This window comes from Toxoplasma gondii, chromosome VIII, assembly GCF_000006565.2.
Source record: "Toxoplasma gondii ME49 chromosome VIII, whole genome shotgun sequence".
Lineage (NCBI taxonomy): Eukaryota > Apicomplexa > Conoidasida > Eucoccidiorida > Sarcocystidae > Toxoplasma > Toxoplasma gondii.
This window is the reverse complement of record NC_031476.1, coordinates 3,811,582-3,836,482: the sequence shown is the minus strand read 5'-3', so window position 1 is coordinate 3,836,482 and position 24,901 is coordinate 3,811,582. Positions and strand designations below refer to the sequence as shown.

Here is a 24,901-nt window from a genome sequence, read left to right as displayed (position 1 = left end):
CTGTCGCGGTAGCGAGCAGGGGAAACGGCGCCGAAGCACAGGCAAAAAGGACACAGTAAATCAGAGACAGGACGAGAGACCGAGACAGCAACGCACACAAAGAAGGTTCAAGGTTCCCTCGACATGAGAGACATCCTCATCCGTGTCTCCCCGTCCAGAAAACAAACACTGCTGTCTTCCCCGCGGGGACGTTCTGAAGGCTCCTCTTCCGCAGTTAGTGTTTCATCTGAAAACAGAAACAACGCAGAGTCGATTCGCTCAAGAAATCTTGCATCCCGATTGAGTGTCTCGAGCAGGCGGGCTCTCCGGTTTTGCACAGATGCATAAAGTAGGAAGAGACAAAGACACGTTTTCGCAAAAAAAACCAGAAGCGCATCCTCTGGAAAAACAAAGATCACTTTTCTTTCGTCACTTCACGGTGAATACTACAGCACACAGCAAAAATGTCATTACCAGGCTGTTGAAAAGTTTATGACACGCGCGTCTATCCGAAGCCACGCGTACAGCCCAGCTTCTACACCAGGAAAAGGACACTCATGCATTGAGAGAGGCATGGCAACACACGTGTCTCCACTTGTCAACGCAGGCCTCGCCATCTCTACAAAGCAGAAAAAAGCATGCGGATGTGATCACGAGAAAAACTCGCGCCACTGACACAACGAGAAGTGAGCGAATTCTGCGAAGCAGACAGCTCTCCGAGGACTTCGTGGAACTGAGCTTCAATCTACAACCAATGAACACGGAAAGGAAGCGAGAGACAGAGCGAATGACTAGCCAAGTCGAGACCAAAACATGCACGGACCTTTCCTGCTCCTCGGTGAAGAACGCGATCTGGAAAAATGACGAAAATAAAAGGAGACGGAAAGAAAGCAGAAACGTACTGGCTTGAGAGGAGCTGCACGAACCGACGACAGCTGAATGCTCTCATCTACCTCCACATCGACCTCTCCGACGACCGCGCTAAAAAAACACATGCATGCAAAAAACAGATTTCAGATGGAAAGAAAATGCACAGCATGTCTCCTTATATGCAGTATCAAAACACATTAAAAAACTTATATGTATATATATATATATATATATTTATATGTACTATATTTAGCTGAAAGTGTGCATAAGAGTGCACGCAGAATTTGTGTGTTTTTGTGTAACATAAGGAAACATCTCAAGCTGTCTCGGAATATGCGTCTGCGTTCAGGTAGGTCCACGTGTACAGGAAAACGCACAAGACTGCGTGCTCAGAGAGGGGAATCTCCATCACGTGATGCTATATATTTTTTTACGATAAAAGGAGCAAACCTAGAAAACATTGTCGCGAGTATGTGCAGCCAAACAATCTCTCACAGATAACGTCATCGCCAAGAAAACAATGCTTCCCCAACACATGTACCATTGTATATATATATATATATATATATATATATATATGTATATATGTATGCATTTCACTTGTGTATATATTTAAACATAATGTATATATATATATATATATATTCTTTGTATACGTGTACAATGGAAAATATGCATATATGTGTATACACAACAAATAAATGTATATTTGTGTACGGCGAAAATGAGAAAAGAGGCTTACATGTTATCGCCTCGAATAAGATAGAGGCCGAGCGCAATCTGTTCGACTGCGGCATCTACGCTGTAAATTCTTTCTTCGCACTTGTCCAGAATCAAGTTTGTACTTTGGTCAAAGCCTTTCAGAGTGCCGACAAACACGCGTCCGTCGACAGTGACAATTTCAACTTTTTCTGCGAAAAAAAAGACACGAATCTGCAACTGCCTCCACCGCCACAAGCACGCTGGGAACCGACGAGGGGCTCGTGCGACCAGAAAGGAAAGACAGAAAAATGTGTTTCCCTCAGGAAGTATAGCGAGACAGAAAAGAGCAGGTAGCGCGAGAGACTGCGAGAAAGAAAAGAACAGAACAAGAGGAATACCTCAAGCTCAGAAGAATCACAAAACGTCCGAGGAAAAGAGAGAATCCTGCAACGGCCACTCACAGAAGGTGATCATCAGTTAAACAGAGACAAGATCAACATGAAGTGTGAAGCTAAAAAAAACTGAAGATTTGAAAATTAACGTGCTCCACAGAAAGTTGCGCTGTGTTCCATCTGAACCTTACACTGTTTCAAGAGCATCCAGTGTCTCTACATGAGTCTATCCCCAGCGCACCCGGGACTATGTCAGTGAGGTTGGAATATGAATTCCCCTGGACTTTCCTTGAGGAAAAAAGAGAGTGAGCAGGGCGGCAGATTGCGAGAGGAACGGAGAAAGTGTGCAAGAGAGATGTGGGGGAGACGCGAAAGAAATCCAGACTTACGGTCAACGAGAGTCTGAAGCACCTGCGCCATCTTGCCGCCTTCGTGTACATACACAAGAAGAGTGTTTTCTTTTGAGAGAGAAGAGGGCAACAAGGGGAAGGAAGCTGTTTCCCCGAAGAGACGAAACGGGGCGGATGCGCGACAACTCAAGAAGACTCGATCAGTGAATCACAAAAAAAGAGAAACCGAGAGAAGAATCCGAAGAACAGCAGAGTTCCTCGAAAAAGCACAGTCTCCCTTAAAGAGGAAAAAGACTCGGAAATAGACACAGAAAATTCAACAAGATTCCAAGGGAAAAGAAAACATTTGAGAGGATGAGACTTGGGGGGAGGGCGGGAGGGAGGCTGGAGAAAGCGAGTGCGGCACAGAAAGACTCACGAGAGAAAAGGCAAGGGTGACTGAGTACAGTATTTGGAAAGCGGCCTCCCACAAAAACAGTCAGGTGAATGCACTGAATAAGAAGAAAAATGCACTAGAGTCTTCCTCGCACTGGAAACCCGTAGCCGTGCATGCGTTGAGGCGAAAAACAGCGGGACGACTTTCTTGAGGACACAAACTGGGTAAGACGGGTGTGGAAATACGAAAGTGTCAAAAGAGAAAAGAGCCCAACAGACAGAGAAATCGAAGCCTCCCGTTACAATGTGAATGAGCGAAAGAACGGTCAAGAGTTAGAAACGCATACGGAGACAAAAAAACGGGGCCTGCTCATGCTGAGGAGACGCATGCAAAACGGAAGTGATGACGACACGCTAAGACACCAGAAAACAACAGAGTCCCTGCGATATAAAGAAAGGAAACTCCAAGAAAAGACAGTTCAAGTGGAAAGAGTAGAGGCAGGGTAGCAGAGGAAAATGGAACGCTGGAGCCGGCGGGAGAGCTCCCAGGGACGCCGTAGATTCAGAGGATAGAATTTTCAAAACTTTGAGGAGGAATGAACTGCGCTTCTGCATGGGTTTGTCCGGCTGAAGGACCCCGGAAGAAAAGGGAAAGACCGAAGAAAGCCGGGTCGGGAGAGGCGAATGGACGATGAGGGAAGGAGCACTTGCTGCCGACACTCATAGCCGGGAAACAACACTCGGGAACGTTGAAAAAATGTTTCGCGTGCTTGAAGACACCCCGCAAAAGGGAGTGTACAGACGATCTTCTGCTCCGGAGCCCGGAAGCATAAAGGAAAAGAAACGACCGAACGTGCGTGAAGAAATCCAACAGAGCCGGAATGTGGTTCGACAGTCCGGAGACGAATGCCTCAAAAGTTGAGGTGTACATACACCTCAGACTCTTGCACAAATCGAGTGTATCACCTAAGCGTTCAGAAAACGCCTGAAGAGCTGCAGTTTCTGCGCGTGTCGGAGAAATCCACGGAAAGTGGGGCCGCTCGTCGTCTCCGGGCAGTGGGTCAGCAGGTTTGTCAGCGGCAGAAGAGACGTTTCACCGGTCTTTTCCTCATGCAGTTCCAAGAAAGGCAAGAAAAAGGCATCGACCTCCAGAGTGTGTGCCCGAGAAGCCGCAGCGGGAAAGCTTTATGCGAAAAACTGGACACGGACGCCGGCAACTTGCAAAGTGTCGGGCGGTCTTTCTTGACTTTCGCGAAAGAAAGAGTAAACACTCCGGAAGACAACAGAAAGAGTCCTGTGAAGGCGACCTCAGGCGCGGGACTGTTGGTAGAGTCGTTCAAGGAAAAAGTCTCCGACCACGGCAAGGCCCTCGCAGACGCGTCAAAGTTCGAAAGGGCTGCTTTCTCGAGTCTCGCATGCATGCACTGAGAACTTAGACCCCGGGAAACCACCGGCGACTTCGCGTAAAACCCACTACAACTCTTTTTTCTCGCACTTTCCAAATACTTCTCAAGATAAAAAGCGTCAGAAGCGAAACAAGAGCAGTTTTGTCAGGAATGTTTTCAGAGGGAGAGGGGAGACGACCGACGTCTTTAAACTGGATGAGCAGATAGTGAACACAGGGAAGAAAACCCCGAGGTTCCATTGACTTTTTACTGACGCGTGCCGCTCTTAGATCAACACTTTAATGGTGTTAGATCAAAGAGCCTCAGCTTGAGAACTTCCCTCGCCGCAGTTAATGCACACTCTCTGCCCGGAACTTTTAAACACAGGCGAAATACAGGCAGTTCTACACCGCATACCGGACAATAATGTTTTATCTGTAGCCTCGAACACGACTTCCACACACGAGAGAACGCCTTGGATACGAAAAGGGACTGCAGCTACGATACTGCTGAGTTCACTGTTCAGGAGCTGCAGACACAGCTGTGATCCGCCACGGGTGTTGCATTTTATGATTCTGGGACATTAAGTTTCTTCGCATCTGTTCCAGACGTAATGCATGGTTGCTTTCTCCATTAGTAGTGACAAGGAATCCAGTCCCCTTTTGAGAAAAGACATATCCAGATGTGATTGGTACGTTCTGAGGATTTCGCGTGACTGGACTACATGCGAACCACAGGGCAATGGGGTGGCTTTCAGACGCGTACTGCTTCAGCGATCTTGTCTTCACTGATCCATTTACGCTCTCTTCTTTCTTCTGATGAAGCTACTGAAACCAGAGAGGGCTTTTTCAGTTTCTTGGGAGTTATGTGGTCGTGGTCGATCTGAGTTCGAGCGTTTGTCTCCAACAAAAAAACGCGAAAACTACCAGCAATGTACATATATCCCCCCTAACCTAACAGATGTGAGCTGATCTTCAGGAGGTAAAATGACGAAATGCACCACTTGGACTAGTGTGGTGAACTTCCACATCCGCGATCAACGTCGCCGGTGTGGCGTCAGGACGACGCTCACCTCCCCTCTGCGGACAAAGAAGCCACAAGGAAATGTCTTTGTTTCAGCCAGTAAAAGAAGAATTAAACTTCCGTTAGAAAATATCTTATGAGTTGCTCTTAAAAATAGACGGTGTGTTTCAACACGATGTTCTTTCACAGGCGACCGACGGCTTCTCGAACCGCGAAAGTGAAGTGATCTCAATCCTACGTGGTGTGGGAAGCAGACGAGTCGTTTCTAGGATGTTACAGTCGCTACAAATACTTCTTGAAGGCCCTAATCAATCGCTTGGGGCACAGCAGAGTGGTATGCTTCCCATGTACCACTGAAACAGTTGTCTGTATTTATTTCAGTTGACTTTTTCAACTTGTATCAGAGGAAGTATTAAACTTAGTGTTTGAATTCCACTCCGTCTTGCCTTGCATCCCTGTACAGTAGGAACACCAAAAGCAATTCTCTGGGATGCATTTTCTCGTCCCTTTTATTGGTCTTAGTACAGCGACTTCTGGACACGTATCTCCAGCACTCACCACGATCCTGCGTACGTTTCCTCTTCGTAAGATCATTCAGTACCGAAAAGGCGCCAGCTCAACAAGAAACCCGTCCGTGGCTTCTGTGCTACCTAACATTATGAAGGAGACTAGCAAAGCTTGCGTACTGATTGTGTATCGATAAACTTACAAGAAACTGAGTCAGTTCGACAACCAGATTTCTCCCCAAATACACTAAACCCTAGATCTTAACGGCGTTCGCAAGAGACAGGAAATGAAACAGGCTGAACTGTTTTCACCTATTTTGATTGCACTTCTATTCACCGGACACTGCCGATTGAGAAGCAGTGCCTTTGTGGCAACTTCTTTTCCATTTTCCTCGTCGCTCTTGGCGTGCTTCTCTTCACCCGCCGAGCGAAGTTGTTTTTGCTTTCCCCTACAAATTCGTTCTCCAACCAGCTGCTCCCGGCAAGGCACAAAGCCCCGACACTTGAGCGCCTTTTATATTCCTTCTTGGACACTTTTCTCTCAGACGATGTTCTACCACTCGCCTCTAGGTCCACCAGGTTTCCAGCCCCGCCATCATTTCTCTGTTGCCACCCGCCATCCAGTCCTTCTCGAGGGTTCTACCTGTCCAGCGTTGTTGAAAGCCTTTTACAAATTGTTTGCAGTCGTTTCTCAAGCATTTTACTTTTGCTGAACGGTTCCAGCAACTCCGAGGCACTGGGGCCCCCTGTTTTGACCGAATTCCTTTTAACGCCAGCACCAAGCTCAAAAAGCTAGACCACGGATTGCAAATAGTCTCAATCTGCCGTTGCATTTACTCGAAGATGCCAGACTCTCGAAACCCTGGTAACGGGTCGGAACGCGTTCTTTCACTGAAGAACTACACAACTCGAGAAACCGCGCAAGTCGAAAAAAGAAAATGGGAAGGACACTTCCAAAGGAGCATCCCTTGTGCAGCTAGCCAGCACATGTCTGTTCCTTTCCTAACACACGGCAGAGGCAGATATCCACCAGCTTCTTCACTTGACGTTCTTTATTCGTGGGCCAGCCACTCGCAGAACGCGACCAGCCGCGGGTTGTTGAGGTACTCGGCACAAGCGCCCTCTACGCCCTGGGGCCTTCTCTTCATCGCCGCAAACCAAAGAGGCAACGAAATTTCGCACTCGAGCAAATCTGAGGCCTGCATGGTTTCTACGACAGAACAGAAAGCTGCAGGCCCGTAGAGAGGATTTACAATCACACCCGGCTGTGATCCTGCGGCGTCCTGAGACCCGTGACTTCGCACAGGCAAGTAAAATGCAGATTGCTGGCAGAACATAAGGCATTCTGACCAAAGAGGAAAAAACGCCGCCGCACTCATGTGATCCACCGGCAAAACCGCGGCGAACAGTGAGTCGACTCGGTGCTCAGCGACGTACCGCCTCCAAACCTACAAAGCGAAAACGACAGACGAAAGAAAGAGACGACCAGAAAGTCAAACAGTGATTCCGAAGTACAGGGGCTGCAATGGTACAAAAAACATAAGGAGTGTCTCAGACTCGCGAACATGCACAAAAAAACAGAACCCAAGAGAAACGACGCAAAAACGTCTCGTGCAAAAAGACCTCCCCACACATACGCAAAACGCGTCGGCACATTCGAAGAATTCCCACCGACACACGAAATCTCCACCTGTCCATACACATGCACCTGTGCATATATATATATATATAAGAATATATATGTAATTCTGCGGGGTAGCACGAATGCAAATACAGAAAACCCTGTATTGCATATATAAAGGCAAACATTCTCTCCATATGTGTGCGTATGTATGTACAAATATGAGTGTATTTGTGTGAGGGTAGGTTTGCAGAGAAGAATGAATGCACAAAGAAAATTGCTTCTGTGGCAATTTTGGGAGGCACACCGCATTCCTCTGATAATGGCACATATCCATCAGCGCCTTCCCCTCTGCTTCATCGCCAATGGAATTGCGGATTCGGATTTTCTTCCCAGTCCTCACCTCCGGATTCGTTGCCCCGAGTGAGGCCAACTGAAACAAGAAAGCTCGCAGAGCATGCCTGGCGGGGAAGCTCAGATTCGTCTTATCTGCGAAGAAGTTTTGGGCAGCCAGGTACTCTTCAACAGCGGCCCGGCAACGCTGTTGCTCCTCAAAAGAGGAACTCCGCAAAAAGCTCAAACACAAAGAAAACAGCTTTTCATCTAGACCGTCGCTGAAGCTCGAAACTGCCACATTCTCCAACGCAGGAAGACCTTTCAACGACACTGGAAATGTCGCACAACTCAGGAGCTGCAGAAAAACAGACACGATTGACAAAAGGATCATCATAAAAGCTGATCAGAAAACGAAAAAAACTACATAGAACGACCATTAATAGACACAGACTATCCGTATGTACCGAAATAAAAAGTACACATATATACCAGCATCTATAGAAATTCATGCATATACGAAGACGTACACAGATAATCAAATGTTCATCTTTATACAAATGCATATAGACATACATACAAATATACATGTACAGACGTAGACATATATATACATATATATATATATATGGAGAGAACTCATATACATAAATGATATACATATAGTCCCATACGAACCACATGAGTCACTGTAGAGCGTTTTTCGTTGAGATTTAGTTTGATGTTAGGCCTGAAGGGGGGGGGGATGCTCACTTGGTCTGCGTTAGACTCGTCCTCTCCTGGGTTTCGGGTGAACTTGGGTACAGGTAGATCGACAGCTGGAGCGATAGAAGCCCCGGGTGAGGTGAGGAGGATCCGTAGATTTCCTGTGTCTTTCTGTTCCCTTGAAACAACGACGCCTCTGCCGTCTCCGCCGACGACGGCGACACTGGACGCAGGCGCGTCGGCCGTCGCCTGCGATCCTTTCTCCGAGTGGTCGCCGAGAGGCAGGTGAATGCGGGTGAAGGGCGGAAGAGATCGCTCTTCTCCCAAGATCACATGTTTGCCGAGGAGACAGCCCCGGGCGACTTCCGCTCCTCTCTTGACCGAAGCGAAAGGGAAGAGCAGTGAGTCGCGAATCACGGCGCCATCTGCGACATGCACGTGGTCCAGCAGAATCGATCCTTCAACAACCACTCCTTTGCCGATTCGACAGCCAGAGCCCAGGAAGGAAGATCGAACGGAAGAGTCCTCTCCGATCTCTGTGGAGTCCTCAACCACGCTCAGAGCCCCGACTTCGCTGCGACTTCCAACCACCACCGAGTCGGCCTACGAACAGACACACGACGCGACGCTGCGTTCCACGGTGCAGATTGGAAGCGGAGCAAGCGAAAAACAAGACGTCGACCGTTCGCGGGACACACGGGCGGGGCGCTGACTTCGCCCACGAGGGAGACGACAGGGAGCGTCGAAGAGTGTGTGGGGGCTGGTGCCGCGCAATGAAACACAGAGCAAAGCAGAGGAGAGAGAAGCTCAGGAGACAAATAGGGGGGAAATGCAACACATTCATACACAAACGAGAAGAGATCTTGAGAGTATTCAAGTCGATGGCTTCGTCGAAGTCCGTTCCTTTCGTTTTCTTCTCTGACTTGTGACCTCGAGTTTTCTCCAACGTTTATACAGCGTCTGCCATAATCCACGCAGAGCTTGCTGGCAGACAGGATGTGCCTCTCAAGGAAAATACTGTTCATCACTTTTTTAGCTTTTCCTGCAATTTACAATTTTTACTCTACCTGGTAAGTGCCTGCTCCCTTGTATTTGAGCTTCGCCTGCCCGAGGAAAATTGAAAGAACCTCAGGGACGATGGGGTACAACCACCTGTCAACCACACTTTGGCATGCAGCGAAATACGACCGCGGATCGGAGACCTGCGCGGCGAACGGCTTGTATTCGGAGCAAGAGGCTTTCTCCTGAGCACAAATGGGGAGTCAGACTTCTTTTCGAATTACAGGTGCTAAACAGACAGGCGGCCCGTACAACAACCGAGTTAACCGGAACGTCGCAGTCAACAAAGTGACCTCCCTCGGATTCCTTCAACCTCTGTATCTTCCGGTATCTATCCACATCAAAACATACATACATATATAAGGTTGTCCTCAATTTTACAGACCCGCACATAAACGAACATCTTTCCATCCATATACATAGATATCTCTGTGTATTTGTACTTGCCGTTAGATGCACGTATAGATATGCGGTTCGACTTTGATGCATACATACATACATACACATATAAACATATATATATATATATATATATACATGCATACGCGATTTCATGAAGGTTTGTCTTACTTTGAGAATGTGAGCAAAGACAGCGTGGAGTTTGATATCGCGGTGAACAACGGCGGGAATGAAATCTTTTGTCATCGACTGGAAGTCGAAGGAATAGCGGAAAATTTTCAGAACTTTCGGCGAGCAAATGTACACTCCTGCGTCGACTAGGTCATAGTGCACCTCCAGGTGTCCAGAACTATCGTCGCTCTATATAGAGAGGAAAAAGAAAGACGCATGTCTCATCTCCACGAGCAGATACGGCCACCAGAGACAGACGCTGAACAGTGTAAACGGACTCGTAAATATAACCTCTTCAAAAGACCTCAACACACGAGGTGTCCGCACAGTGACGCGGGCTCCCCAAGGCACGAAGCAGAACAGCGCCGACAGAAATATTCAAGTTTTTTGTCAACATTAATATTTAGCGATAGAGACATTCAGGTATACAGAGAGACATGTGTGCGTGAGTTCGTCGAGATTATTTAATCGAGTTCCAGTTTCTCGCTTCTGCATGAGCCCCCGATGGATGCAAGACGCAAAGACCAATCATATCCACCGAGCGTGAGCGCACCCGTCCCAGATGTGGAGCAGAAGGGCGGTCGGTCGAAACCACACATGCAAAAGAGGCCAGGAACCTCCCCTGAATCCACTAAACACTTACTGAAATAGACATGGAAGAAGAGACGCACATCGAATACGTATAGGCATAGGTTTATGTATATGTGTATATATGTAAAAAAATGTACATAAATAATGCCTGCCTAGCTGTCTATCTATCCATCTAGGTATCTCTCTCTCTCTCTATATATATATACACGGTATATATATATATATATACATATATAAAGCACACGTGTGTATTTGTACATAAATAAAGGATACGTAATATGCATATGGTAAGTAATCATATATATATATATATATATGACCACATCTGTGAAACTCCCGAGGCTTTTGTGTTTATAAAACGTACGGGAGCCCGAAGAAGGCAGACTTCGTCTAGACCAGCGGAGTCTCTGGAACGTAGAGACACACATTTTACGACTTCTTTCGTTTCCCCGTTGAGAACAATGGCCCGGTCATCGGAGAGGTGTCGGTGAGGTGAAACAACAGGAAGGGAACACAAAATTTGTGTCACAAGTTGTTCGCCGGTCTGCAGAGATGTTCGCCTTCCTCTCGATCGTCGCTCACGGTGACTCGCAAGGGCCTCGTGGATGTCTCCCACGATGAATGTCGTCGCAGACAACAGCAGAAAATCTGAAGAAAAGTGACAAAAAGACTCGGCCATCCTCCAACATAAAAGCATATATTACATATATATATATATATATATCGATGAGCTCTAAACGGAATTCGTTGTATACGCAGAATTCCTCGTTGCTCGTATGTGGTGACAGCACAGCTTTGTTTTTTTCTGAAAACGACGAAGGGAAAGAGGAAGAAGAAAAAGCTGAGAGACAGCCAGGCTTCCTGGAGGATCTCAAGTGCCGGGATCGATGAAATAAGGGAGAAGACACTCTTCTTCGGAAGACAAGAAACAGGGGCGCAAATAAATCACCCTGAAGATTCAGTTGAGCGAGGGAAGTCGAAATTTAGCTCTCTCATCTGAAGGAATATATGGAAGTCTATTACATGTGTACCTTCGACTGCAGTGCGGTGGGGTCCACCCCACCTTTCCAGTTTCTGCTCTCCTTTTTCTCATTTTCTGGAGGCTCCTCTGGCATATCTGGTGTGCCGAAATATATTCAGTTTCCTCTTTCGATCTCTTCTGCAGAGTTCGTTTCTCCTCCACCAGTCCTTCTTCCCCCTCTCTTCCTCTTTTGCAGACCCTTTTTTCCGGCGCACCTTTGGAAAAATTGACGCGTGAGTCAAAGTCTCTCAGCGCGTCCCCGAGTGTCTCGACAGTCGGCGAAACGAAAACAGCCAGAATCTGCAGAGACTGTAAGCGACTCGCAAATCTGCGCTGAAGGAGAGGCTGCTGTTCCTGCACCACTTTCTGAATTTCTTGGCCTTCTCGGTTGTTTTTCAACAGAACGAAAATGTCTGTGGCGCCTGAAAAAAGTGACAACGAGTCAGATTCAAACACACGGTAGTTCGGGGATGTCGTTGTGTCGTTGAATACAAAGAGGCAGAGAGAGAACGCCAAAGAAACGAAGCAGGAGACTCGCCCGAAACCACGCCGAAAAAACAGAGAAAACGGAAACTGACGGGAACTCGTTGTTCAAACACGTGGCCGAATTGCTTTTACTTTAACTTGTTTTTGCTTTTGAGTTCTCTGTTTTTCTTGCGATCCCTTGTTTGAGCTTCTCTCTCCTCCATTTCGCTGTTCTCCTTCTCCTCTCTCTTTCACCACTTCTCCTTGGCTGGTTCCTGTCCTGCCGTAGACGGGCAGTTCATATTCCCCTGCCTACTCCATGTGTAGTTTCGCTCCACTCCTCCGGCGTTGCTCCTAACGACTTCTCTTCTCCCTCTCCTTCCTAATGATTCAGTTCATCTCTCCTTCCTACTCCTTGCGTTCCGAGCGTCAACGTACCGTTCCTGGCTAGGAAGTCGAGAGCGAAGACAACAAGCGGCACCCCACACACAGGCAGCAGCGCGGGAGGAATGTCCTCTGCGAGAGGGTCGAAGTTCAGTCTCTCTTCTGGAAGAGAGAACGCGCGAAGAAGCGACGGAAGCTCACCAACGCTGAGGCTTGCAGACGAGAGAGTGGAGAGTCTCTCCGGCACGCAGGCTGAGGCTTTGCGGGAGACACTCGCAGCCTTCGTCTGATCGGGTGTGAAGGCAAAAGAGGAGGAGACTGGACTTCCTGTTGCACCTTCTTGCTTCTGTTCCCTTCGCGCGGATCCAGGAGATCCAAGAGAAAACGCGGAAAGAGCTCGCGCAACAAACGACGAGGCGCGCGAGGGTGCAGGAGCAGAGGTGACTCTCCTCATTCTGTCAACGAAGGAAGAGCGAGAGAGGGCGCCGAGGCCTTCTTCCCCGGGCATCGGAGCTCCCGCAGCGCTGTCGTCCATCTTGAGAAGGTGAGAAAACCTTCAGAACGTCGGGTGGTACTTGGATCCGGAAACGTGTCTGTGGAGTGTCAGAAGATTTTTGAGGGGACCTTCTTGGAGGCTTGCCCGTTCTGTGACTCGGGAGTCTTTCGTCGCCTTCCGCTTTCGACGGCAAGCAGCTTTTCGGCGTCTAGACAGCAAAAGGTGGACACAAACGGAGAGTACTGAAGCGTGGAAAGAAAGAGTTCCCTGGAGAGCAGGTCGGAAACGAACACAGTCACGGCAAAAAACGGGAGGAAGGGGGACGAGCACACGTGGAGGAGGCAGACAGACGACCAGCGACAGGGGCGCTGAGAGCCTCCGAGGGAAACTGCGTGGCAAACTGCAGAAAAATGCTGATCTTGTGTTTCCTTGCTTCTCTCCTTTCTTTCTGCCGGGCAGGAGCAAGGAAAGAGGAAACTCTGCCTTTTGAAAAAACGACGCTCTTCTCTCGAGTATACTCTCTATCCCTTTTCCCGGAGGGAACGAGGTTTTCGCTAGCTTCTGCACGAGTTCTCAGAATTCAAGCGTTTCATGCAGGCAAAGACGCTGCACTTTTTCTTTGTGAGAAATATGCTGAAGTGATTTTTGAAAATCCAAGCACTCGCCAGAAACTTTTGCTTTCAGATCCACCACGCGACGACTTAGCGCTCGCGGGACGGCTTGGGCTCTCGTTCGATCACAGCCACTTCTTTGCTCAAAAGAAGGAGCGAAAACGCTGTGGTTAAATATCAACAAGGATTGACAGAACGCCTGCCATTACAGCGTCTTCTACCTGCAACTATCAATATGTAAATGTACGTATGGCCAGACACATCTCCGTTGAGATGCAAAATTCAGAACGGCTGAGCGTCGAAGGCGTCAAGCGCGACACGAAATCTGACATTTGTCTTCTTCACCAGTTGAATTTTAAACTCTCAGTCGCGTTGAAATCGTTCGCCGAGTCGCTTTTCGTGGTTCTCCTCAGTGCAAAAGGGAGCATGGACCTCCAGGAAGTTATCGCTCGACTTGGCTGTCGCCGCTGTGCCGCCGGCAGAAGACATACTTTACACGACGCTGGACATCAAAGCTCACGGGTACTGACACAGCAGCTCGCAAATGCATCTTTGACTGAATCGACGCAAAGTCATATAGGCAGCCTGCAACAATCAAATAGACATTTCTTCGGCCGCGACTCGCCACTTGGGAGGAAACGACGAACGTGTCAAATGAGGCAAGCCCCAGGAGCAAAGATTGGGCCTTTATGAAAAGCCACTTCCTCCTCGGATGTGGACGTCTCTGCAGACCATGAAGAAACTTAGTGCAGAGACTGGATATTCGGTGAGTTGTTGGGTCGGGGCGCTTTCTTTGGAGAATCTGTCGTTTTCTGCGAAGATCGACCGCAAACGCTGGCAAACGCGCGAGCACCGTCACTTCCCCGCTCTCGCTGCCCAGCGCTGTCTCGAAACTCCTTCGATCTTCGCTCTTGATGAGCTGAGCGTCGCAGACCGTGACGTACCCTGCAAGACGGAGGCCCTGCTTTCCGGGTGCTGTTCTTTTGACGGCTTCTGCCTTCTCCTGACAGTACTGGAACGGACATCCTCTAAGGAATCTGTTTCGGAGAAAATGTTAATCGCAAGACTCGCTGCGCCACGGCCGCAAATTGCCGTGTCGAAACCCACGTGTCTTGCAGCTATGCCAATTCGTGCCACCCGGTGGACCACATGCAGCTGAATCCGGAGGCACAGAAAACTCGTTTTTCAAGGCGAGATTCCCTCAATTCACAATTCGTTGGGTTTTATGTGCTGGTCCGCGCGCTTCACTCGCGAAAAACCGCACGAACCCGTCAAATTGTCGACTCCACAGTCTACGATCTAGAGATGCGCGTGCGTCAATCGCAAGCAACAGGTGAGTGAGCTCGAGAGCGCAGAGGCAAGTTCGCCGAAGGAAAAAAAGTCAGGCATGTTGGAGAAGAAAAGATCTGAGTTTTCCCAGGCTTTCTGGTCCTTCCATGTCAAACCCGGCGGCCACCTTCACGCAGAACACTACAACGCGTTCCGTGTCAGTCGTGGGGGAGCCCGCTTTTGCCTAGAGTGAGGATTCTCCGATATTTGACCGGAGAAGTCATCAAGACACGGACGAAAAGGTCCGACAGCACTCGTTCATGTCGAGAGCGCCTATTCGAAAAGTGTCACTTCGTTCTGAACGGCAATAGGACCTCCCACTGGTTCGTCGCTCCAGGTCTTTCTGCCTCGACTTCGCGTCTCGAGCCTGGTTCGGTTGTCTTCCCCTCTCGCTTTTCCGGTGCGCATATCTCTCGAATCTGCCGTTCGCTCGCTCTTACGTTCGGTTCGTGATGAACCTACCTCTCTCTCCTCGTCAGACACCACTCGTGGAGGCTGCTTGTGCCTCGTACCTGTGGTGGCCGTTTTCGGCCCCGTTGCCGCGGTTAGCTACAATTGATCCGTGTCTCAGTTCGTTCCCTTCGCTGTTCCGTGCATTTCTTCCTCTCTTCGCATCTTCCTTATTCGAACTCGCCTCCGATTCGCCTCGTGGTGGTGTGGCTTCCTCTGCATCGCGCTTTCAGCTTCCCTGTGCCCTCGCAGATCGTCTTCTCTGTTGGCCGTCTTGTTCGATTTCAAACTATCGCTGTGGCAAAGCAACCTCGAACTCAAGTATCCGCAGTGGTGACCTGCAAGATGAATGCCTCGTCGAAGTCGATGAGAATCGGCTTTCCAAATGGAAGCCCTGGGGTTGGGGACCCTGGGATGCCGTCCCCGGTTCTCCCCCTGTGTCAAACCGCGTCGCACGCCCTCGGAAATGCCCGCAGCCAAGCAAGCGAAGGACGCACTGACGGTGCGAGCGACCGGAGCATTTCTGAACTCGAGAAAGAGAGTTGTCAACGAGGACACCGTCTCGAAGCCAGAGAGGCTTCGGAAATCCTCGCTGCCGAGTCTGCTCAAGAGGAACATCGTTCCTGCGCGAGAAAACCTCGCGCATCCCGCGTCGAGGTGGACACTTTGGCAGAGTCGCCCGAAAGGCCCAGCCAGGCGTATGTCCCGACGGAGAGTCTGGGTCTCGGTCCGCGGCGGACTGTGCCGCTTTGTTCTGCTGGTTCGTCCGCTTCTGCAGGGAGTTGGATTTCTTCCGGGGACAGCGTCCGCGAAGAAACTCGACAGATCCGAGGCAGGGACGCCGCCAACAAATGCTCGACCGCAGAACTTTCCGTCAGTGTGGAGCGGTCGTGCGGCCACCACGAGGGCACTGACACCGCAACTCAGTGTGTGGCTGCTCGGCCGGAGGCTCTCTGCGCGGCGTTCCTTCCCGCTCCGTCGCCGGGCGTATCCGTGGACTCCGCTGCCGCGGCAGTCGGGCCGCACTGCGCTGCAGAAGTTCCTGTTGGTGCCGACCGCCGGCGGCGACTGTTCGCAGCGCCTTTCTCCGCGCTCCCGCAGACAGACGCATGCTCGCGGGGCTCCGCCACACCCCCGTCGCTGTTCAGCCGCCAGCCGTTCGACACTGTTCGGTCCAGCTCTTCGCTGCGAGACGGCGGGAACGCGTGGACGAGGCTTCTCGACGGCTGCTCCGCGCACCCGACGAGCAGCTCGTCGTCGGTTTCCCCGCCGGTCTTGGGGAGCATCCGGACGCTGCAGCAGTCGCTTCCGAGCAGCGACGACGACACGACGTCCGCTCGCACAGATACGAGCCTCACGCCCGCCAAGCAGGTCTGGCTGCTCCCGCTCCACGGGCACTCGCTGTCGCAGAGCAGCAGTTCTTCGTTCCGGGAGTTCCGCGTGACGCTCGGCAGTTTGACTGGCTTCCGGTCCTCGGACTCGCGGACGAGTGCGAGCGGCAGCGAGCGGCGGCGGTCGAAGTCCCGCGGGAAGCCTCAGGGACGCAGCGGAAGCCTCGGCCGAGACAATCGGCGGAAGTCGGAGCTCTCGGGCCGAGACGAAAGCCTGTCGTGGATTGCCAGGCGTTGGTGGACTCGCGACGAGGACTCGAGGTGGAGTGACAGCCGAGTCCGCGGCAGCGTGGCTCTCCGAGCTGAGTCCACCTCGGATTCCCGCTGCGAGAATAACAGCTGTGCGACTTGGCTTTGCCGGGTCGTCAGACGCCTGCCCGTCGCCCCCGCCCAGACGTTCTGCGACGAAGACGAGAAACGATACACAGAAGGCGTCCTCCGCTTCTCCCGGCGCCGCACAATCCCGGTGGCCGTCGCGGTAGTGATCGTCTCTTTCCTCTACACCGTACCATTCGTCCTCCACGCCTTGCAGGAGTTCGTCCAGACGCCGTCAGCAGACAGGAAGGTCTTTGTATTCTTCTCGTCGCGGGCGCCGCCGCGGAGTCCAGTCGCGGCCGGCGCAGCGCACGACGCACAGCTCGATGTCTCCGCGGCTGACTCGGCTCTGCAGGACGTCGGTGGCAAGGACGCGTTCTTTGTGGTTGCGAGCCTGGTCTTTTGGCTGCTTTCTCTGGCCTCGGTTCTCGTGTTTGCCTTCTTCGCAGTCTTCGGCGCATTATTCGTCCGGATCGAAAAGATTCTCTGCGTGCTGACGGCAGTGAATTTCTCTGCTCTCGCCCTCGCCGAGTGCTTCCAGGCGCTGCGCATCTCCTCCTGTCCACCCTCGCTCTTTCCGGAGCAGGCAGCCGCAGAAGGAGGTTCCGACGCCGACCGTTGCGCCCAAGTTCACTCAGGGCTCACCCCCGAGTTGCTCATCATTCAGACCTTCTTTCTGATCGTCCTCGACTTTGGCTTTTGCGTCCGCCTCCGGATCTCTCAGTGGCTGCACCTCTGCGCCGTGTCGCTGCTTCTCTCGCTCGCCTTCGTGTACTCGATCCTCCTGCCGCTCCCCGCGTACCTCATCGCCTCGCTCTGGGGACAGGCCGTGATCGGCGGCTTCGTCCTCGGGAGTCTCCACCTCGCGGCGCTCACCCTCGAGACAGAGAGAAGAAGAGTTTTTTTGCACTTCGAGGTGGCCAAGGCCCGGGTCGCTGAGCTTCAGGAGCGCGCTCAAACCGACAAACACCATGGAAAAGTCGCCGTCTTCGGACTCATCCACACCCTGAAGCAGATGGACGCCTGCATGAACGAACTGCAGAACCTCGCTCCCGAAGCCGCGGTAAACGAGAGGAAAAAGAGGGCCGCGACTGAAGCGGGGAAGTGGACACCGGGTGTCTCAGCTCTGCGAGAGCGACAGAGGCAACCGAACTTGCTGCAACATGGGTGGAGAAGAAGCAGGGCGGAACGAAGAGCCGGAAAACTGAAAAATCGGGATTGAAGGGGAAACAGGCGTCGCGAGGGAATGTCGAGGAGAAGTAAGAGGAATGCGTGGAAAGAGACGGATCCAGATGAGCAGAAGAGAGTGAGAGACGGCGAGCCCTCAGGCAGGATATTGTAAGAAGGGAGAGTGAGAGAAACAATGAGACACAAGCGCGTCTTGCTCTGCAGCGCAATTCGTGCTCGCGAACGCAGAAACCTGTGTTCCTCGCGGAAAGTGTGAAGAGAGAAAGCAGCGAGAGAGGAAAGACTTGAGCGAAGATGGCACCGGGGGTAAGCGGAGAAAGAGAAACGAAAATGCACCAGTGCGAGAGCTCAAGTTCGCGAAGAACGAGGCGAGAAGGTGAGGCCGAAGACAGAGAGAGAGGGAGAGAAAGGCGGCAATGAAACGCGAGGCGTGTCTCATCAGGTCCTGCATTCAGGAGAACGATTCGCTTGTTTCGCTGTGAGAAATCCGCGTTTTCGTGGCTTCCTTTTCTTTTGCAGGACGTCTTGTTTCAGCTGGATGCCCTCCGGGTCCAGTGTCTAGACATCGCGACAAGCTCCGAAAACTTCTACGCAGTCAATATGAACGCGCTGCCGACGGACGTTCGCGATCTCCTGCAGCTCGAAACTAGAAACGCCTTCGATGGAACCACGTTCAGAGACACTCAAGTTCTCCTGAGAGACAGCCTCTCTCCAAGGTACAAGCCAATGTCCCAGTGACAAAACCGACGTCTCTGTCTTGCGGTGTGGAGACTTGTGTGTCCGTACACAGCGCTGCGACGCTTCTGTCTCATTGACTGTTCCGAGGCGTATGACCACATGAGGGCATCGCAAATGTACCTGTACATACTTCTCCATCTGTTTACATTTGCATCTGTGTCCGCACAAGCGCATACAAATACATCTCTCTCTCTCTCTCTCTATATATATATATATATATCATATGCATTTGTACATATACGCTAATGGATAGTACGTTGATTTCTGCATTTCGACATCTATAAACGTGTGTCTGTGCTGTCGAACAACTAGCCCTGTATATACGCATATAAACATATATGTATATACATATGCATATATATATATATATATATCCATGTATCTTCGAAGGCTGTGAGTCGCTGTTGGATTCGATGTTTACCTTCCTGGACTTCCGAGAAGCACGGAGTTCTTGCATCAGCGCATCGCAGACGACTTTTCTGATTTGTGTGGAGGCGCAAGTTGGGTTTCGTATATTCAGAGCTCACTCTGGAGGCTGTCTGAGCATTGGCAATCCGGCGACGTATCGCTTTCCTCTCTCGCCTTCTTCGCCGAGCAGAAAAGGAGTTCTTCTCGACTTGTCTCTCGGGCCAGCGTGCGGTGGAGTTTCGAGGGAACGTCGAGCGTCCTGCTCGGCAGCTGTCTCTTCTACCTCGAGCAGAGAGTCGGACCGAAGGGAGGCCATCGCGAGGGATCCGGACCTCACTGAGACAGAGAGAAGAGACGCGGAGAGGCGAGGGATGGAGAGGAAGGCTACCGACGACCGGCAGAAGAAGGCGAGGTTTCTGGTAGTTCCACAACTCGTGGAGCACGAGCTTCTTTGCCACGTTGGAATCCTCTGGTCACTCGACCTTTTTAAACTCGACAAGGAATGCAACGGAAACGTAAGAGGTCCAGCAGAGAAGCAAGAAAACAAAGAGACGTATTGACGTCTCGCAACTGTGTCCGGGAGGAGACCCTCTCGAGAAAACAGAAAAGAGCAAGATGCCTCTCCACCCTAGAGTGTGTTTGACCTGGGCATGCTACGGACTGACACGCGGGCATGGAAATAGCTAGACCGTCGAGAAAAGCACTGTTTTTGCGTCTCTTCTGCACTGTGTCGGCCAGCGGAATCCTTTGCCTTCACTTCAGGTGACCTAGGTTGACACGGTATGAGGAAAGGAGAAACAGAAGTGGGTCAGGCGGAAGCGGTGATGCGCTTCGCTCGACCTGAACTAGGTTCGTCGATTTCGTCGGCACCGGTCCTTGGCAGACACTTCTCATTGGTTCCTCAATCGATTTCGACTTGGCGTTTTTTGTCCTTTTTCCCCCTCTCTTCCTGTCCGCCTTTTCTCTTGTCTTTTCCAGGCTCTCCTCCACGTGGGCTATCAGCTCCTGGCTCCTTTGCTGGCTGCCGGATACTTGACCTGCTCGCGCGAAGTTGTCCTTGATTTCCTCTACTCGCTCCAGTGTCTGTACATAGACACACCGTACCACAACCAGCTCCACGCGGCTTCTGTCGCACATTTGGCATTCTCGATTTGTCACTTTCTGGACTTGTTTGCGCCTCTGGAGAACGCGCCGGGGGACGCCGCCGCCTCTCAGCCTGTGTTTGCTCAGTACCTCTCTCTCGCTATCGCCGCTCTCGGCCACGACGCGGGACATCCAGGGAGGAGTAATGCGTTCCTAGTGCAGACGTCGTCGACACTCTCTGTGGTGTACAACGATCGGTCGATTCTGGAGAACTACCACGCGTGTTTGACGTTTTATACACTCTCGCACCGCAAGTCAAACATTTTTCGCGGGAAGACAGTAACGCAGTACAGAGACGTCCGCAAGAAGGCGATTGAGCTGATTCTCTCGACAGATATGAGTCTGCACTTTGAGTTTCTGACGCGGGTGGCGGCGCGCCGCGAGAATCCCGACTTCAACTTCGTCGACCGAGAGGAAGATCGAGCTCTCGTTCTTTCCCTGGCGATCAAGGTGGCGGATCTGGGGCACTGTGCACTCGACTGGGAGGCGCATACACTCTGGTCGGCCAGACTGAAGGAGGAGTTCCTCGCGCAAGGCGACGAAGAACTCCGACTTGGGCTCCCCGTATCGCCGCTGTGCGACAGGACCCAGCAGGGTCAGCTGGCAAGGAGTCAGGCAAACTTCATCGAGTTTCTGTTCCTCCCTCTCGCGCAACACCTCGCGGCCGTGGCGCCCGACGACCGATTCGAGGCGACGGTCGTCACGCGCGCGCGACAGAACATCTCGATGTGGGAAGGGGCGCAAGACGAAGTCGACCAGGCAAGCGCAAAGTAAAAGAGACGAAGGGAGATGAACCATGACACTCGAGGGAGGAAGAGGTAGAGAGGACGTCTGCGTCTTGAAGTCTTCACAGAGGTGCGGGACTTGCTGGGCCAGGTCTCCTGGTTCGTCTTTGGACACACACAAGTTCCGCTGCGTGGTGCCGGTCGCCGCGCGACGCGCATCCAGAAGACTGGCCTGCAGCGCAGATTTGAAAAGTCCGCATTTGCAGAGAAGCTGCGTAAACGTCGCGCTCTGGCGGACTCAGGGATCAGAGAATGGACTGAAGAGAAGCAGCGGAAGATGACGAAGTCGCGTTGCCAAGGGAGAAGAGGTCGTGGAGGAACAGAGGACTCTTAGGAACGAGGAGGAGACGTGTGGCAAGATGCCAAGAGAAAGAAGGAAGCAACCGCCAGAGAGAGGGAACCGGAATGGCGAAGTGGAAGAATCCAACATACGCGCAGGAGATCGACTTCAAGTGGAGTCTTGAATTCCCTGGGCGATAGTCAACTGTTCAAGGTCGGTTCAGGGAGATATCGAGAGGTCTGACGTGAAGCGAACGACTGAGCAGACCTTCAGGTCTCTGGACGCCTCGATCTGTTTCCTCCTCTGATGCCTCGTTCAGCGCTTTCAGAGGAAACGCAGGTTCACAAAAAGATACGGAGACGAAGGTGACTTCGATTCCCTTCGGCTACTCGGTCATTGTGCAACAGCGCCCCAACTTGTCGGGGCAGAGAGAGCGACAGGGTCTTTTTTTGTGAGGGTACACTGCGAGTTTGCTTTTTTTTTTACTTTGTGAGTGAGTTCTGCCGGTGCGCATGATATTCCTTGAGACAACGACTCACTCTGGAGACGAAAAGTCGGACCAGAACAAAAAATACACCAGACCCTCGATGCAGCCTCGTGTGTACGTACAGCTCGAGGATCTGTAGCGTGAGAGCACCGCCAAGACCCCAGCCACATGTCACGACCATCGGCCTCAAAGTGATATTCGTTGCAACAGGATGTCAATTCTCGTAATACACAGCTACGTATTTTTTTATATAAATACATACATATGTATGCGTATATATATATATATATATATATATATATATGTGCGCATACGCGTAGAGAATCGAGGGCCACTCGACTGGGGCTTGAATGCCGTCGTCGCCGTAAGGGCATCTGAGCACTGGGATGCTTCTGGAAAGAATCGACGAGCCCAGCTCCTACGTTTTAGATTGAGTGTTTCTCGGCACCCACGTTCCCTTTCGCTGCGGCAGAAGCGTCCTAGAGTATGCTCCAGAAGCAACAAAAGGCGCTTATAGTTTCCTTTGCTGTCAGCTCCAACTGAGAAGAAGGGAGCAAAGTCGCGTCTGGCGTTTCCTCTCCCGAGACAGACACTGACAGAGGAGACACTCCACTGCCGTCCCTTCGGCGAACAGAGCAGACTGGAATTCGGTGTCTGCGTTTCTTGCAGACGACCCGCCATGTCGCAACAGCCAAGCTCGTGTTCAATCAGAGAAAAACGCAGCAAAGACAGAATGCTCTGACTTCCAGGACGGCGACAAGGATCACGAAATCTTTCTCAGCGAAACACGGCGTTCTCAACCGGGCCTGGATTGTGGTGAGGGGGGCAGGGGGGGAGGGCGTGAACCGCAAGACGAACAGTGGCTGACTGAGTCGCTCGTCTGAGATTTAAAAGGTATTTTTTACAACTAGGCAACCCTGTTGGCGCTGAGCACCGCGGGAACAGACGGAAAGAACGAGTAACACTGGGGCAGAAAAAAGTCAACCGGCATAGTTGTGCGCGACCTTGTGAACCATTGCCAGAGAGAGGTGAACCAAAACGCCTCCACGAACCAACCTTCTTCGGCGGTGCAGAGAAAAAAGTCAAAGCGAGAAGCACTGAGACACGACACAGGCATACGTCTTCATTTCGGAACCCCAGCAGCGTCACCTGCGCTTTCTCCACTCACGTTTCTCACTTATCTCAACCACTGATCATCTCCATATGTCACGGACTCTGACGCCACCACTGCTTTCTCGTCCTTCTCTCCGCCGGCGGCTTTGTTAAGCTTCATCTGCTCTCGTTTCTGAACCTCTCTGCCATGTTGTCTTCGTCCTCCTCATTCCCCTCCCTCGAACTCTGCCTGTTGCTCGCGCTTTGCCGCACAGCTCAAGCTTCGTTGTTTTCCAGTCAGTCGAAGTGTACGAGAGCGACGAAGACCTGCGGCTGATCGCTGAGCTTCCACGGACGCACAAGGGCGAAGGCGACCGCAAAGTCTCCCGGCACCTCGGAAGAAATTTCGCTTTCGTAGTAACTCTCTCGACGCATCTTTCCTCTCGCAGTCTCCACTGTGGACGGCGTGGAGCCTGAAAAGCACGCGGAGAAAAGAAGCCGAGAGCGGAAGTGGCAGGCAAAGGAAAGGAACCAACTCTGCAGGAACAGTTCAGCGGAGGGAGGAGGAAAGCGAGATCGGGAACGCAGAGAAAAGGAGGAGTTCAGGTGAGGGGAAGCGAGTAAAAAAGAAGATTGAAATGCTGAGCAAACGAGTTAAAAAGAACTCGAGGAATGAAGAAGGAAAAAGGATGCGGGGCTGGAAGCCAGAGTGCCGGACACACCAGAGTGTCTTTCTTCCCTCTTTTTTGTCCTACGCATTGACTTTTCAGGAGATGACACAACAACGCCGTGTTTCTTTGTCGGTTCCGCGAAAACCTTGAGGAAGAGGACGTCTTCGATATCTCCATCTTCTCCCGATGTCTCGCCTTCAGTCTTCGCTTTCTCCTCTTGCTTCTCCTCCTTCTGCTCGGACGCCGGTGTGAGTGGAGCGTCTCTCCCCCTTTTGCCTCCGAGTTTCTGTCGGATTTCATCCCTGAAACTCAGAGGGAAGTCGAGGCCGCGGTAGACGTCCAAGACGACGAGGGTGTAGCCTGTTCCCAGAGTCGCAGGAAATTCCACTTTAAGAGGCTTCTCTTGAGCCGCGCGCGCCCGTCCGTGAGCGAAGTGAATCTTCGGAATCGTTCGCGCCCCAGCTTCGAGCGCAGCGTCGTCTCTCTGCGAGCCTCCTGCCGGGTGCTCCGGTCCGGAAACGGGGAGAAAACTGATTACGGGAGTCTCTGTGCAGGTCTCTCCGTCCCCCGCAGTCCCAGCGCGCGGCGACGTACCTTGCCTGCAGCTCGCGACAGACTGCAGTGTTCGTACACCCGAACCCAGACACAGTCAGAGACACCGAGAGTTGGAGAAAGTCAGAAAAGCCACTGGCCTTGGGCGCGGTTCAGAGGTCGACCTCCACAAGCAGCACTGGAACAAAGGAACCTCGAGACACAGACGGTGCGACTACCTACACACACTCATCACGAAAAGATGTTTCCGGATATGCTCTCGAAACTCACGAAAATACGCTCACAGGTTCATACGTATGGTGATACACATATATATATATATATATATATATATATATATATATATATATATATATATATATGCATTTACATGCCTCTATGGGGGGGATGCCTGAGGTAAGCGGTTGTCTCTGTAAATACAGTTACACGAGCTGACTCGTTCATCTGCGGAGAAAAAAGACGAAGGGTCGAAGCGCGTGGTGCAGATATAACAGTGTGCGATGTGGAGCAAGCCTCGCCTTCATTTTTGTGCATTTCTTGTGACTCTCAGCTTACAAAGGAAAGCAGAAAAAAAGCCACAACAGTCAGGGGCATCAGCGCCCTCGAGAGCTTCAGCGTCTGCATGGTGTCTGAA

The 24,901-nt window shown here is 51.4% G+C and overlaps 5 protein-coding genes across 5 annotated transcripts; 2 read left to right on the top strand and 3 right to left on the bottom strand.

Moving 5' to 3' along the window:
* Window positions 1-770: 770 nt before the first annotated feature.
* Window positions 771-2,363, bottom strand: TGME49_272630 (U6 snRNA-associated Sm family protein LSm8, putative; the record flags this gene model as incomplete). Its single annotated transcript, XM_002365854.2, has 3 exons — window positions 771-960; window positions 1,592-1,760; window positions 2,333-2,363. The coding sequence occupies 3 exons, from the start codon at window positions 2,361-2,363 to the stop codon at window positions 771-773; spliced, it is 390 nt and encodes a 129-aa protein (XP_002365895.2).
* Window positions 2,364-6,335: 3,972 nt separating this feature from the next.
* TGME49_272640 (eukaryotic initiation factor-2B, epsilon subunit, putative) lies at window positions 6,336-12,866 on the bottom strand (the record flags this gene model as incomplete). The annotated part of the gene is made up of 8 exons (XM_018781670.1): window positions 6,336-7,030; window positions 7,607-7,894; window positions 8,290-8,844; window positions 9,309-9,485; window positions 9,871-10,059; window positions 10,826-11,109; window positions 11,698-11,904; window positions 12,386-12,866. The coding sequence occupies 8 exons, from the start codon at window positions 12,864-12,866 to the stop codon at window positions 6,635-6,637; spliced, it is 2,577 nt and encodes an 858-aa protein (XP_018636706.1). The 3' UTR covers window positions 6,336-6,634.
* Window positions 12,867-14,587: 1,721 nt separating this feature from the next.
* TGME49_272645 (hypothetical protein) lies at window positions 14,588-15,554 on the top strand (the record flags this gene model as incomplete). The annotated part of the gene is made up of 2 exons (XM_018781671.1): window positions 14,588-14,771; window positions 15,451-15,554. 2 exons carry the CDS (start codon window positions 14,588-14,590, stop codon window positions 15,552-15,554), a joined length of 288 nt encoding a protein of 95 aa, XP_018636707.1.
* Window positions 15,555-15,562: 8 nt separating this feature from the next.
* Window positions 15,563-21,174, top strand: TGME49_272650 (3'5'-cyclic nucleotide phosphodiesterase domain-containing protein; the record flags this gene model as incomplete). Its single annotated transcript, XM_018781672.1, has 4 exons — window positions 15,563-17,986; window positions 18,631-18,827; window positions 19,448-19,772; window positions 20,236-21,174. 4 exons carry the CDS (start codon window positions 15,563-15,565, stop codon window positions 21,172-21,174), a joined length of 3,885 nt encoding a protein of 1,294 aa, XP_018636708.1.
* Window positions 21,175-22,448: 1,274 nt separating this feature from the next.
* Window positions 22,449-24,901, bottom strand: TGME49_272660 (hypothetical protein). Its single transcript, XM_002365857.2, has 3 exons — window positions 24,823-24,901; window positions 23,800-24,331; window positions 22,449-23,517 (listed from the first exon to the last, which is right to left on the bottom strand). The coding sequence occupies exons 1-3, from the start codon at window positions 24,889-24,891 to the stop codon at window positions 23,342-23,344; spliced, it is 777 nt and encodes a 258-aa protein (XP_002365898.1). The 5' UTR covers window positions 24,892-24,901; the 3' UTR covers window positions 22,449-23,341.